This window comes from Triturus cristatus, chromosome 4_1 (genome assembly GCF_964204655.1).
Source record: "Triturus cristatus chromosome 4_1, aTriCri1.1, whole genome shotgun sequence".
NCBI classification, from domain to species: Eukaryota; Metazoa; Chordata; class Amphibia; order Caudata; family Salamandridae; genus Triturus; species Triturus cristatus.
The window spans coordinates 69795621-69811472 of NC_140585.1; the positions used below are offsets into that span (position 1 = coordinate 69795621).

The 15852-nt window shown below is 48.3% G+C and overlaps 1 protein-coding gene across 1 annotated transcript in view; it reads left to right on the forward strand.

The window, feature by feature from the left end:
• Positions 1 to 15455, forward strand: part of LOC146839549 (V-type proton ATPase 116 kDa subunit a 3-like) — a 137434-nt gene extending 121979 nt beyond the window's left edge. Inside the window, exons 18-20 of the mRNA XM_085650816.1 lie at positions 1006 to 1123; positions 3759 to 3930; positions 14382 to 15455. Coding sequence (XP_085506942.1) covers positions 1006 to 1123; positions 3759 to 3930; positions 14382 to 14472 — 381 coding nt within the window. The 3' untranslated portion in view covers positions 14473 to 15455. The remainder of the gene's footprint in view (positions 1 to 1005; positions 1124 to 3758; positions 3931 to 14381) is intronic.
• Positions 15456 to 15852: the final 397 nt, after the last annotated feature.

Consider the following 15852-nt stretch of genomic DNA (forward strand, 5'->3'; position numbering starts at 1 on the left):
TGTATCTCTTGCTTGGAATGTCCCGGTGACCAGCTCCAGTTCTGATCACACAAATGAATGACGTTATTTGGGGAGCCCCTGAAGCTTTTAATAAGGAGGTCTCCATCTCAAGGGTTGTTTCTGCTTCATAGACATGTCATGGGACTTGACCAAATGCGGAGGAAATTTAGAAGAACACGGGGCATATGTACAAGCCACTAACGCCACCGTAGAGACACTTTTTTGGACGCTCCGGTCGCGTTGCTCCAGTGCCCATGTTTAGGATGTGGGGCTAAGCCATTTAATGTGGCTTAACGCCACCTTGTAAATATACCCCTTACCGCTGCAGTCTGCTGCGTCAAAGGGGCGTGCAGTGGGTGTTGCAGTGCGCATTCCACCCTAACACCCATTGCTTTTTGACGCTGCCCCAGATTTACAAGGCTGGGGCAGCGCCAAAAACTAAGGCCAGGAGTTGGAATGAATACGATGAGAATTTTTTGTATTTAGCCTCATTTTTTGCACTTTCTACGTGTTCTGCATTCTATATAGAAAGAGCTAATCACCTTTCAAGATTGTTTGTGTGCACGAAGGTGTCCCTTCCTGCACATAAACAATCACCCCTGCAGCACAGCCAGCTTTATTTGCTCCAGCGTTAGGGGAAACGCAGGGATGCACCATATTTTATAACAAATTATCGGAATACTTGGGGATTTTATTTGTTAATAGTACATCCCTTTCTAAGAGTTCTCAGTCTTTTATATCAAGTTCTTCCTACTTCTTATATTAACGAGTGTTCCCCTCTCATAGCGCCTGTTAGATGAACATTCTACTCAAGGAGCTGTTGTACGAACAATCCACTGGTAAATTCCCCTTAAAAAAACCCTTCTAGAGGGCAGTTCTTCCTGGATTATCGGAGAGTTTTTGTCTAATAGATGAGTTTTGAAGGCAGCACCTGCATCTCTACATGTAGCATTTGGTCCACAGCTTGGTTTAATATCTGGTGTTTTGATCTTTCCCCCCCCCCAGTTTGATATGTCTGACGTCTTCATGCATCAAGCCATTCATACCATCGAGTACTGTCTGGGCTGCATCTCCAACACAGCGTCCTACCTGCGGCTTTGGGCGCTCAGCTTGGCACATGCCCGTGAGTACATTGCAGCCTTCGCTCGTTGACTGGTCCCAGTGGCATTCTTCCTTGCTAACTCCTGCACCCGCCTTCCTCTTCCTCCATCTCTCTTCTTCCTCCCTCTCTCTTCCCTTCTGCCTTACCCACTCCTGCACCCTCTCTCCTCTCCCTCCATCTCTCCTCTCACTCCCTCTCTCCTCAGCCCCCTCTCTCCTCAGCCCCCTCTCTTCCCTCCTGCTTTACCCACACCTGCTCCCTCTCTCTTCCTTTCTAATTTACCCACTCCTGCACCCTCTGCCCCATTCCTTATCTCTCTCGGCCCATTCCTTATCTCTCTCGGCCCATTCCTTATCTCTCTCGGCCCATTCCTTATCTCTCTCGGCCCATTCCTGATCTCTCTCGGCCCATTCCTGATCTCTCTCGGCCCATTCCTGATCTCTCTCGGCCCATTCCTGATCTCTCTCGGCCCATTCCCTATCTCTCTCGGCCCATTCCCTATCTCTCTCGGCCCATTCCCTATCTCTCTCGGCCCATTCCCTATCTCTCTCGGCCCATTCCCTATCTCTCTCGGCCCATTCCCTATCTCTCTCGGCCCATTCCCTATCTCTCTCGGCCCATTCCCTATCTCTCTCGGCCCATTCCCTATCTCTCTCGGCCCATTCCCGATCTCTCTCGGCCCATTCCCGATCTCTCTCGGCCCATTCCCGATCTCTCTCGGCCCATTCCCGATCTCTCTCGGCCCCCGTTCCTTATCTCTCTCGGCCCATTCCCTATCTCTCTCGGCCCATTCCCTATCTCTCTCGGCCCATTCCCTATCTCTCTCGGCCCATTCCCTATCTCTCTCGGCCCATTCCCTATCTCTCTCGGCCCATTCCCTATCTCTCTCGGCCCATTCCCTATCTCTCTCGGCCCATTCCCTATCTCTCTCGGCCCATTCCCTATCTCTCTCGGCCCATTCCCTATCTCTCTCGGCCCATTCCCTATCTCTCTCGGCCCATTCCCGATCTCTCTCGGCCCCCGTTCCTTATCTCTCTCGGCCCATTCCCGATCTCTCTCGGCCCCCGTTCCTTATCTCTCTCGGCCCATTCCCGATCTCTCTCGGCCCCCGTTCCTTATCTCTCTCGGCCCATTCCCGATCTCTCTCGGCCCCCGTTCCTTATCTCTCTCTGCCCATTCCCGATCTCTCTCTGCCCATTCCCGATCTCTCTCTGCCCATTCCCGATCTCTCTCTGCCCATTCCCGATCTCTCTCTGCCCATTCCCGATCTCTCTCTGCCCATTCCCGATCTCTCTCTCGCCCCCGTTCCTTATCTCTCTCTCGCCCCCGTTCCTTATCTCTCTCGCTCCCCCTTCCTTATCTATCTCCATTCCTGATCTATGTCTCTACATTCCTTCTCTCTCTCATGCACTAGTGAGGGGCTCGTGCTGTCATAAGGTCCCCCTTTCTTGCTCTGTGATGTTACCCATACCCTTGCACAGTATCCTGATGATATTGACCGACCCCTAGCTCTGATCATGAACCCCTGCTAACCTTTGATCTTGCTTTATTTGGCTGAACACTAGTGCCTTCCGCCGTTAATTGCCCCCTCACTCAGATGAAGCAAAATTGCTGTTTACAAGCGATCTGTTCGGATATTTCACCGGTCTTGTCTTCCTTGCTCTGATGACTGACTCCTCTTGTGATGTCTGACCTCTCTCTTATCCCTGCTCTGATGGCAAACCCCCCTTGTGATGTCTCACCTCTTTTATCCCTTCTCTTGTGACAAACCCCTCTTGTGATGTCTCTCCTCTCTCTTATCCCTGCTCTGATGACAAACCCCCTCTTTTGATGTCTCACCTCTTATCCATGCTCTGATGACAAACCCCTCTTGTGATATCTCCCCTCTCTTATCCCTGCTCTGATAACAAACCCCTCTAGTGATGTCTCTCCTCTCTTATCCCTTCTTTAATGACAAACTCCTCTAGTGATGTCTCTCTCTTATCTAATGTCAAAGTCCTCTTGTGATATCTCACCTCTCTCTTATCCCTTCTTTAATGACAAACGCCTCTTGTGATGTCCCACCTCTCTTGTCCCTTCTCTGATGACAAACCCCTCTTGTGATGTCTCACCTCCCTTATCCATGCTCTGATGACAAACCCCTCTTGCGATGTCTCACCTCTCTTATCCCTTCTCTGATGACAAACCCCTCTTGTGAAGTTTCACCTCTTATCCATGCTCTGATGACAAACCCCTCTTGTGATGTCTCACCTCTTATCCCTTCTCTTGTAACAACCCCCTCTTGTGATGTCTCCCTTATCCCTTCTTTAATGACAAACGCCTCTTGTGATGTCCCACCTCTCTTGTCCCTTCTCTGATGACAAACCCCTCTTGTGATGTCCCACCTCTCTTATCCGTGCTCTGATGACAAACCCCTCTTGTGATGTCTCACCTCTCTTATCCATGCTCTGACGGCAAACCTCTCTTGTGATGTCTCACCTCTTATCCCTGCTCTGATGACAAACCCTTCTTGTGATATCGCACCTTTTATTCCTTCTCTAATGACAAACCCCTCTTGTGATGTCTCACCTCTTACCCCTGCTCTGATGTCAAACCCCTCTTATACTGGCTCTCCTCTCTTGTCCCTCCTTTGATGTCTCCTCCATTGTCTCCTCAGAGCTCTCCGAGGTGCTGTGGACCATGGTGATGCGCAATGGTTTCAGAAACCTTCATTATTACTGGGGAGTGGTCCTGGTGCCCGTCTTCGGCTTCTTCGCCATACTCACCATAGCCATCCTGCTGGTGATGGAGGGACTCTCTGCCTTTCTGCACGCCCTGCGTCTGCACTGGTGAGTACAGGCAGCTGGAGGGGATGAGCCGGGGGGAGCGGCAATGCATTTTCAGATCGACCTGTCAGTAGATGCGCTGTGGCCATCCACTGCTGACACGAGGTGGCGCGTGGCCTGAGAGCGCCTCCCTAGTTTAGCATCTGAGCAGCTGAGATAGCGCCTTTTTGGTCACCACTGCTCTAAGCTGCTGCCTAAGGACGCCTGAGCCCCCTCCTAGCAGTAGCCTAGTGCCTTCCCTATGCTCCCTTCTTGGGGAGGGGTCCTTCGTGTGCCTTGATCCAGAGCACGGTGTCACAGCAGGTGTGGAGTAGACTGTATATTTTATTAGTGAGGGAGAAGATGGAGGGAGGGAGGGAGATGCAAGGACTTGGGACCAGACACAGTTGGGCAGTTAAGGACGAGGGTCTCTAAGCCACGCCATGAAGGGGAATGCGCAAAGCTTCAGGTAGTTACGAAATGGCAAGGCATAAAATGCCATGCCTAAAAATGTCTGTCATTGGACTTGTTCTTTCTGATGGATTCCTCTAACCACAGATGCCTCACCTTGTGAATACTCCACCACGTGTCAGATTGGATACAAAAGCTTGTCATCAGTACTTCTTTGGGCCAGTAGGTAGTGTTGTGCACTTCTGTGCCGATGTTGTTTTGCTTTGGAATTGACGTGGCGTTGCATAAGAGCACCTCCCAATGCGTGCTATCGGTTCCGTTCTTTTCACTCCTTTAGACAAGGATCCATAGGTTCTTCCTGGTTTTGACCGGAGTTTTACTCCATTAATTATCCAGTGTGCTGAAATGTCACTTCCTAAAATGACATGATTCAAACTGTGCAGGGACCGTCTTGAGTAAATGCCTGTGACGGACCCACACAAGTCTATCTGTCTGTAGAGCATGGGGTCGAAACGCAACTCCAAATCCTCAGGTGACTGCGCCCAGAGGAACCCTAAAGCTATTCGCTGTGATGCACTAAAAGGCTCTGCGCCGTGACTGGTCGAAGTCGAATAGAAGATCCAGTTTCCGGAACAGGACCTTGTCATGGTCTAAGTCTTCGGGTTTGTCGAAGAAGAAAAATAAAAAATCCAAGCAGGAAGCTGCCCGGTCTCATCACTCTCTAACTCCCAGGAGGGTTCGAGGGCATCAACATGCCTCTTAGTCCCTCTTTCTATCGCCATCTGAGCCAATCTTCCCCTTTTTGGCACCACATGTTCCCCCGTCCTCTGGGTGGCTGATGGAGAACTCTCTGTCAATCTTACATCAGGAAATGCTGACCCCTTTGGCTGAAGGGGCCAAATAGAGGGTTCCAGCCATGGAAGTAGGAGCTGGGTATTAATCCAGCTGCTTCCTTGTGCCGAAGAAGGATGGAGGCCTTCGTATTATTTTAGATCTCTGCCCTCTCAATGCCTTCCTCAGGTAGGACAGCTTCAAGATGCTAACACTAGCCCAAGTCCTTTCTGCTCTGGACCCTGTAGACTGGATAGTGGGGTTGGACCTACTTGACGCTTACTTTCCCATCCCAATCCTGCAGGCCCACAGGCGCTACTTGCGGTTCATGGTAGGCCCAGAGCATTTTTAGTTCATAGCGCTCCCGTTTGAGCTCATCAGTACCCCTCGGATGTTCACGAAAGGTCGCTGCACAACTGTGGAGGTCGAGAGTACCAGTCTACTTCTACCTCAGCGACTGACTGTTGAAGGGGAGCTCACCCAAGGCAGTCGTCTACCACCTCCAGATGACAATAACGTCCTAAAATAATTGGGTTCACTATGAACTAGTTAAAATCACAACTGAATTCTTCGCAGAACAGCTGGTGCAGGTGCTCAGGGACAGTACTACTGCCATATGTTAGTGCAACCGTCAGAACAGGCTGGCATCTTGGGCCAGCAGGCCTTGCGCCTTTGGAAGTGGCAGGACCTCCAAGGGATTTCCCCGATGGTGAACCACCCAGCGGGTTCTTTAAACACCAGAGCAGATAAACTCAGCTGCAGGTGCCTAGTGGATCATGAATGGGAGTTCCAACCCGAGATGGCGCACGGCGTCTTCAAGCAATGGAGAGAAGATTGGCTCAATATTTTCATGAACGCTGAGAACAGGAAATGTCAACACTTCTGAAGCTTCCAAATCCGCTCTCACTTGTAGATGCATTACATCTAAAATATTGTTCAGAACTTCTGTATACCTTCACGCCTCTGCCTCGTCCTCCTATAGTTCTAGAAAAGATCAGGAATGACCGGGGTCTAGAGGCACCAGATTGAGCCAAAAGTGTGTGGTACCCGGAACTCCTGCACATGAGCTTCTGTCCTCCAATCAATCTATCCCTTTAGGAGGATCTCCTGTGCCAGCAGCAGGGTGGGGTTCTGCACTTGGGCCTGCACACTTTGCAACTCCATGCTTGGAGAGAGTGCTGACCGTTGACCTCCTTCGACCTGCACCCTGAGGTTATTGATATCCTGGCGACGAGACGTCCCTCCACTAAATCTGTGTACGCCAGCTATTGAGACAAATTTGTGGACTGGTGCAGCACCCTTTACAGTCCAAGTTATCTGAAGTTTTGCTGTTTTCTCCCTCACCTAGCAGCGCCTTAGTTTGGGCACTGTTGAGGGCTACTTACCAGCTCTTTTGGCCTTTCTGCGGTTACCAGAGAAGCCTTGCTGTTCTTCATTTTTTTTTTTTTATTTAAACGTATGTGATTGGTTTTGTGATTGAGGTTTCCTACATAGCAAAATAAAATTGCAAGCAAATAAACAATACAAACAGAATATACTTGTCCTTTAGATCCGTCTTCTTTTTCACAGCGACTGCCATACATAAATGTAACCTGAGTGATATACTGGTCATCTCACTCCTGTATGATTCCCCCCTCCCCCCTGCAATGCCAGATTCCATCATCAATCCGGTGGTGTACAGGGCGACTAGTTCTAAGTCTATACCCTATAGTCTGCCATTTTTTTCAGATTTTGGGATGCTTTTGGTGGCTACCCTTTGCCTTGTATACCACATTCTCTAATCCCATGCAGTGGTCCATCCCCCTCTTACGTGCTGCCAACGACTGGGGGGCTGCCGCCTTCCACTCTCTAGTTATCTCGCTTGGCTATTGTCAGTCCCAGGTAAAGTAAGGACAATTTATATCTATCTCCGTCTGGGTCATCCGTGAGGTGGAGAAGGATAAGGCTCTGGTCCTGCTAGGATCTACCAAGATAGAACCCTATCCTGGCATGTGGTCACCCCCTGCCAGAATCTAACTCTGGACAACTCCATACTGTGTGGAGAAATGTGCCCTCTCCCGCATCACAGTGGAGACAGGCCGGGGAGGCAATCACCCCAAGCATCAAAGCTGATGACGTGTAAAGTAGACCCTGTGGAGGTATTTGAACTGGAACTGGCTGCGATGATTACCTCCTGTGGCATTCCCAGGACCTCCGTTCAATCTTGATTTCCAATTCCCCCGCATCGGTCTCCCATACCGCATGAAGGGCACCAAATACAGCAGGTTGATTGGATATTAGTGTGATAGATTTTTGCTACTTTATGGTCATCCAAGTCACCCATAATAAGTTTTCCCTCTAAGGGATTAAATTCAGGAAGATCAGACAGGTGGTTATGTAGGGGGTCAGCGAGTGGTGGAGCTGAAGATATCTGTGTGATGAAGTTTTTAAAAAGCTTGCAACTCTTGTCCCCACTGAAACCCTTGTGATGCCCCAGAGGGACTTGAACTTAGCCTTCATGTTCTTTATGTGACTCCCTTTTGAGCCTCTGCGTAGTTGTCCTTCGAGAGGTCTGACCTTAACGACAGTCGTCCTCATTGCCATAACATCAGCTAGGCATGTGAGAAAATGTCACCCTCTCTGTAAATCCACCTTAAACCACATTCTTCCACAATAAGTTGGTTTTTAGGAGCCGGCCTTCCTGTCAACTGAAAGTGGTCATCCCTTTTCAAGTCGGTCACTCTCTTGGCATTCTTTGGTTCACCTCTGAGGAGGAAGATAGACTCCTTGAGACTCCATTGCTTGAATCCTAAAACAGCATTGAGCTACCACATCGATCATGCCGAGGAACATCGAGTGGATGATCAGCTCTTTGTAGGCTTTTCCAGAGCAAAGAGGGGCAAGGGTGTGCAGAAATAGACCAGCTCCTGATGGATTGTTCGCGGTGTAAAGACCTGCTATACACTGGCTAAGAAGTAGCTCTACAAGCTCATTCTACCAGGGCTAAAGCTTGTAAAGACATTCGTCAGGGAGCCATGGGGGCTTCAGTACATGTCTTCATAAAACACTACTGCTTGACCGTCTGGTCCATCGCAGGTCATTTTGCCTCCTCAGTCCTGCAGGACTTGTTGGTTTGAGCCAGTTCATAGATCTACTACCTTGGGCTGTACTGTTTTGTTGTTTATTCATGAGGTGAGGAATCTGCGGTTGGAAGTACCCATCAGAAGAACAATTTACTAACCTTTAGTGAGTATGTATCTAGTGGATACTCTGTCTAATGCAGTTTGCTCACTGAAACTCCCCTCTCTCCGCTTTGTGATATGGAATCTTTTCCATCTAAAAGTTTCTCAATCTAGAGAACTACACACTGCTCATATCAATTTGCCAACAGTCTCCCATTTTAGACGCACACAGCCTAGAAAACACCCGACTGCTCGCCTGGGCGGCTCTTCTATGCAGCTCCATTTGTCACTTCCCGAAAGGAATTGTGTCAGTACTGGAAAATATCTGGATCCAGTCATACGCTTGTGGGAGTATTCGCAAGATGAGCTGTCTGCGGTTAAATGGGCTATCCACTAGAAAGATTGTTACCAAAGGAAAGTAACTTGTTCTTTTTCACTACTTCTAAACTTCCACTTGCAAAAGTCATCATAAAAAACAAAAATCAGGTCATTGGTTGAGTGAGTTGCCAAACAGAATCGATTTGTTTTTCTTATATGAAAGAACAAAACAGACGGCTCTGCATCCAGACGAGTTTGCAGAAGTCTTTGACCCAGTAGCAAAGCCAGCGTGTCGTAGGCCCAAGTGCAGGGAACTAAATGGGCCCATTGGTTGCTGTTTGGATCAGAAATGACAGCAATAACCCAGGTTCATTGGGCCTCTCAGGGCCCTAGTGCCACTGCACCTGCTGCACCAATGGAAGCTGTACCCTTGCCTGGACCTTGGGGGTGGGGGAGGGGACACACACCAGTCAGGAGTGAGTTTGAGAATAGTTTAAGGTCTAACAACTTGTTAATTAATAAAGTCTACAATTTAAGTTCTTAAGAACGCTCAAAAAGGGCATATGAAACAGTACTGGGATGTGCGAATACGAGGACGGACACTGTCGCTTGAGGCTAGTAAAGATAGCATGATGGGTGTGCAGGTGGTTCAGTGATGTGGAACTGACTGGTTTATTTTCATAAGTAGTCATATCAAGGCAGTTTTTTTCTTTTTTTTTTTTTTTTTTTTTTTTTTTTTTTTTAATTCTGGGGACAAGCATCATGAATGACCCATCATTCAGAGTAGCTGCCTTTTCTGAGTGGAAAAGAATGGGGAGCCAGACGGTAGAAGATGTGTTTTTTAAAGCATATGATTTTTAAGGTGTAGTTATTTTTGTGTATTATTTAGTACTTTGCTGTTTTCTGTGAAATGAAATTAGCTGTTTTGTGAATTTGGCTGCAGAGTATGGTAAGCTCATCCGCGTAAGGCGTGAATGGGGTCTCCTATGCACGTAACCTGCATGCCTAGTCATCCCTCGCTCTTCTGAGTCCTGGTTTTTCTATAGACCAACTGGGCACATTTACACACAGGAGTCTGTGCTGGGGGGCAGCGCTCACCACTCACAACCCAATGGTGTAAAGTTGGTCCCAGTAGTCCAGTTTTAGGTAATGTGCAGTGTGACCTCATGCGCCTCTTCGGTCTGCTTTTTCCACCTCTTTTCCTGCCTCCTGGCCACTCTGTCTCTCCCTCCTAGTTCTTACCTCTTTACTTTTCTGATGTTCTTGTTGTCTTTCTAATTACGCTCAAAGCCTTTTTTGATTGTTTGGAATGAAAGTCCTTGTAGTGAATGGGCGGGTGAGTGCTGGATTCAGATGAACATCATCCCTCTGGCAATTGTTTCTCCATGGAGCGCCATTCCACATCCACCTGAGCCAGCCCAAGCCCTAGAAAGCAACCGGTGCTCCCTGCACTGCTGTCGGGAGTGACCGCAGTGCAGGAAGCCTGAGAATTTGGGCTGCAAGAATGAATTCTGCCCAGGATTGGAGGAGCACCTGGACTATTAGAAGATGTGGCCTGGCCTGATTGGCCAAGCTTGTCCCCTAGAGGACGAGGAGTACAAGCCCGCGCAGCCGATGTTCAGCACTTGACTTAACGAAGTGGAAGTCCTGTGCACCAGGTTCAGAGGAGTTGCCACTGTCCATCTGCACTAGGCTGAATTTAGGAATTGTGTGGCGTAACCTTGCTGTTGGACCGGTGGACTGAGGGGAGACCTGCCTGTGTGAGGAGCTAAAGCGTACCTGCCTTGGAGAAAGTGATCTGAGCCTCACAGGTGAGCCAAAGCCCCACAGACTGGCACATCGGCACAACTGCCCAGGAACAGCCCAAGCGTGCCAAAAAAGTGATGCTTGAATTAATCTCAGTCACTGGTAATAACTCAGGACCACACCCCAGTCCATCGTTATTTTGTACACCATGCCACTTCGGTTTCCCATGCTTGAAGTATAATGGGTATGCTCAGACGTGTCACTAGAACTAAATTGCACATGACTGAATGGCCCTAACTAGGATGTTTGTGTTCTGGTTCAGAAAGGACCTGACCTGGTAGCTCGGGCTGGACTGTTTATTTTGGAGCAGGTTTGCTTATGGCTGGGTCTAAGCCGCAGTGGCATGGTGGGCAAGAAAATGATGGACTGGGATGCAGTTTTGAGAAATTACCAGTGGCTGAGAATAATTCAAGCATTCCACCAATCACTTTTTTTAGGTCTCGCCTGGCGAAAGCAGCACATGCGCTGCTCTCGCTATTGCGAGTACCTTTTGGAATAGATTCTGCCGAGGGCTTTCGTGCACGCGTCTGCATGGACAAACATTGCTGCTGTTGCCATTTGTCCATAGCTGACAGCATGCGCATGTCCGTCGGACTGTGGACAGTCCGACGCCATCTTGTGCCAATAGTTTCCCTTCCCGTTGTCCATGGCAACCAAGTTTCTTATCAGAAGCTTCGTCATGTTACTTTCCTGTTCCCACCCCCTCCCGTTGGCCGGGTTTTCAATCCCCCCGCCCTCTTCCCGTTGTCGTGTTCCCGTTCCCTTTGTTCCCAAGCCCCTCCCGCTGCCCCCTCCTGTTCCCCGTGTTCTCCATCTGCCTTTTCAGAACAGCCAGTAAGCCATTGTCTTTTTAATTAAAGTGTGAGGAGCATGGTCCTGCAAAGTGCATCCGACACCCACTTTAATGGAACTCCGTATGGGGGGAATTCCCTCCAAACACAATAGGTTTTAATTACATAGCAGCCCTCCCTAATGAGGCGGGAGGCTCCCGAACGCAGGCCTTACCTCCCGTCTCCCAACAGCAGATCATGCACATCCGGTTCCCTCTACTTTGGTTCCGGCTTTTAGCAACTGGATGGATAATGTTTTAGGCGCTATGCCGCCCAGGAAAGCTTCCGATTGGTTGGATCTAACGGCCTGCCCAATTGAGTACAGCTCACCCCTTCCCAAAGAAACCAGTCCCCTCTACTATTGCACCGGAACAGTAGTTTTGTTTTCCCGGAAGTTATGGGCCAGTCACTTGTGAGCCGGATTGCGTTCAGGGTCCTTTCTCTGTAGAACACATTGGGATTGATGGAAAATGTGAATCCCGGCTCCGATAGACAGATTGCACTATTACATGAGCCTGGTGTTGTGCATATCTGGTATCTCCACCAGACCATGTATCTCCTGCTCTTTGGCACTTTTTGTAAACTAAACTCCGCCCGGGCAGGTTCAGACAGATGCCGCCAATCTCTGTGGCTGAGCTAGGGGAATACACAATTCAACTGGATGCCAAACTCTCTTCTGGCACCTGCAAATTGTCTAATATTGCAGCGGGTCATTGCTGCACGAGTAGAGGGTGAAAGAGCGATAAATACAAAGTAAGAAATGTGTTGTAAAAACAAGTAATTTAATATACATTGTGAAAGCTAGGAAAATATTTCCTGGAGCATGTGGAATCATAACGAAATAAACACAATGGAAACCAGCATTGGCATAGCCAATAGGTCTCGCCTTTGGGACCTTATAAGTGTTTAGCCATGCAACAGTTGATGTTGTTGCAGGAAGGAAATTGTGCTGCATAACTAAATACTTATAAGGCCCCAAAGGCGAAACCTATTGGCTATGCCAATGCTGGTTTGTTTACTATAGGAAAAGAATGAGCACATCTGGGCTGGACAGTTGCTCCTTCACCTTCATCAAGTGTAAGGGTTAAACCTGCATCATCCTTTTCCTTTGTAGTCCCGTGGATTGCCTGTTCCTATGGGAACTGGAGCAAACACAAGGAGATGCTGGACGGAGTGCTGAAACTTTTCAGACACTTACACCCCGTCACAGAGCTGGGTTGAATCTATCATCTTTCTTTAGCTCACTTCGCCACCTCAGTTCAGACCCAGCTATATGCAAATCAGTCTTGACCCTGTGCCTCATGGGAACAGTCCAGCCTGAACTGCCAAGCCAGGTCTTCCCTGAACCGGAAACCAGCATCCTGGGACCGGTTTCTGGGTAACACCCTTAATCAGCCAGGCTAGCTTGAATGCAGTGGCAAAGTGAGCAAGGGACCCACGTCTGGGCATAGCTTGCAAACTTAGGGCAAACACAAGGAGATGATGGACGGAGTGCTGAAACTTTTCAGATACTCACCCCCCCGTCACAGATCTGGGTTGAATCCATCATCGTTCTTTAGCTCACTTCGCCACCCCAGTTCAGACACAGCTATATGCAAATCTGTCTTGACCGTGTGCCTCATGGGAACAGTCCAGCCCGAACTGCCAAGCCACGTCTTCCCTGAACCTATGGGAATTGGAGACAGCTGGTCTTCATCCCGTGGATTAGGGTTCCATCTCTTTGGCTGCATGAGATTACCATGAATCCAGAACTGTTGGAATTGGAGTCATCCTAGCCACTATGGTTCTGGACATTTCACCAGTTGAAGCTCAGTCAAGATTAGAACTTCTGGTACCAGCTGGAGCTCCTGCCAGAAGGTTCCCCAGCCACCAAGAGAACTGGACCATTGTTAGCAGAAACCAGAACTGGAGAATTGGAAGCACAGGATTATTTTAAACAGATGGTTGTGCTTCTTTCTGAAAGGTAATGGGCAGCTGATGTTTATAAGAGCGACTTTATTCCGAACTTAATGCAGGGTACAACCAGTCACTGTGGTACTGGAGGAATGGAGAGGTTGGGCAGGTCAGTGAGGAATGCACTCTGGTAGACAGGAGTGGGGGTGTTAACTGCTTTCTGAACTATACAAATGGCCTTGAACATAGCATGCTTAGGAGAGATGACACTGAAACGGAGGCTGGTGGGCCTCAAAGTAATCTGGTGGCAGAGTTCTGGATGAGTTTAAGTCTAGGAGTAAGATAACCAGAAAGCCCTAAAAAAGTGGAGTTACTGAAATCCAGATACAAGGCGATTACTCCATGGAGGACAGCTGTCCATGCCTCCAGCGTAAGAAGCGGGATGATCTTTCAAAGCATTTCAGGAGGACGCAGTTGGTTTTGGAGGTCTGATTAATGTGTTTGGCAAAGATGAGTTTATTGTTAATGACCATGTCAAGATCCTTGGCAGAGGTGATCAGAACAGGTTAGGTGGTCACCAGACACGGGACCAGGCATGTCTATTATGTCCAATAAACACAATTATTGTTTTGTCCCCATTTATTTTGAGACAATTACTCTGTATCCTACCTTCATCCTCCCTCATCGAGGTGCAAAAATTGGACATAACTTTACCATAGTCCTAGTGCGTCGAGCAAGGGAACTATAGTGACGTGTTTAGTTGATTACCTTGCCCAGAAGGTGGCAGGCGCTTCAGGTTTTCAGTGTCTGTACTATTTGTAAGTGTGTTATCATTACTGTATTAAAGTCATTTGCTTGTTTAATGCATAGACCTGTGTGGGCATTCCGTTTATTGCCTGTTCTCTATTGTGTTAAACTTACCCGGGGACGTTTTGAATGCTTGGCCCCGCTACCCTGAGAGAGTCAAGTGCTAAGAGTGAGTGCTTGATCACTCGGTGGGCGCAGAATAGTATTGTGCCCCCAAAACACCCAGTAACTTCTGACTACTCTGGTCCCCCAAGAGAAGGCCTCAGTCATCCTTTCTCTCCATCTCTTCTCCCTCCCACCGTCCATCCTTACTTATGCTGGTCTTCTGCTCTGTCTTCCTTTCCTCTTTTGATAGTGCATGCCTCACCACAAGTCCACCCTTTCGCTCTTTCTCATTGTCTGCTTTTTGTTTTTATAGGGTTGAATTCCAGAACAAGTTCTACTCTGGATCCGGGTACAAGTTTGTCCCTTTCTCCTTCAGTGATGCTGCACTCTTCGGAGATGTCTGAGAATGGGCAGAGCTTCCTCCTGTGCCGGGCCGGGTGGGTCGCGTTGTCTTCTTCCAAGTAGTGGGTTCAGAAGATCTTTCTTCTCCATGCTGCATTGGCATTGCCCTCTTCTACGGGCCGGATGTGCGGAGCTCTCCACTCCTCCAGTGCGACAAAGGCAGAACTCTCACCTGCCTGTGCATCTTTAATTCTACAGAACCTCTAGTGCCTTCCTTTACCGCCTCCCACCTGTAACATTGGCATGCATTTTGCAAAGACCTGATGGACGGTTGATGTGTTATTCCTTGGCGTGATGCTAAGGGACAATTTGGACCAGATGCTTCCTGATCAACATTTTTGGACACCTCCATGCATGATATTAATTTTGCTGCTAGCTTCATTCCTCAAGTGCCCAAATTTCACTCATCGCTCATGGTTGCCAATCACCTTATCGTAGAAAAAGTTTTAATTATTGCAGATGCAGAGTCCAAGAGGCTACTCATGACGGTTTATTAAGTTGCCCCTTACAACACAAGCTTCTAAAGTTAGATCGAATATGAGAAATCCAGCTGTCACCCGCAGAGCGCTGATACCAAATGCAGAATCTGGTTCATCACACGTTGTTAAAGTAGGGTGCCCGCATGTGCAGATGTCTGACAGAGGACAAGAAACCCCAGCACAATGGAATACCCCAGATCAGTTCAGCTCTCACACACATCTGCCCCTCTGATAAAAGGAGTCATGGCATCAGCGGTCATTGGAACAATGTTGATCTAAAGTTAGTTGCATAAAGATTGTGATGGTGACGTGCATAAAACTGAATGTCCTTTGTGGTTGATTGTCCCTAAAATGGAACATCAGCTACTGAGCTCAGGTGCCTTGACTCTGCGCTGACCAGTGTGCCCTATTCGGCCACTCTTTGCCAAATTTACCAGTTGTTTGTTTTTAAATCATCACTCTTTCTTTAACCCTAGAAATTTCTTAATAAAGGTACATTGAGTATGCTAAGCGCCTCCTGTCTTCTGTTTGGTGTGAATCGAAGATCCGGTCTAGACAGAGTGAGACTTTCGCTTGAGGGTAAGTGCCTCCTGTCTTCTGTTTGGTGTGAATCGAAGTTCCAGTCAAGACGAAGATAGACTGTCACTTAAGGGTTTGCAACCTTTCATTGAAACCTCTTTACAGCATTGACTTGGACATGGGAAGAAACTGGTTGCTTGCTGAGGTCTATAAGATGATGAATCCCTATATAAAGAAAAACATTTATGGGAAAATGATTATCAAGAGTCCGTTATTACACTGTAGAATTGTATTGTAGAGTTCATATACCGATTCATAACCCTTACGTGGCCACCAAGCGCTCGGATTCCCATTGGGTTCCAGGTCTCCCTTTTTGAAAAACTG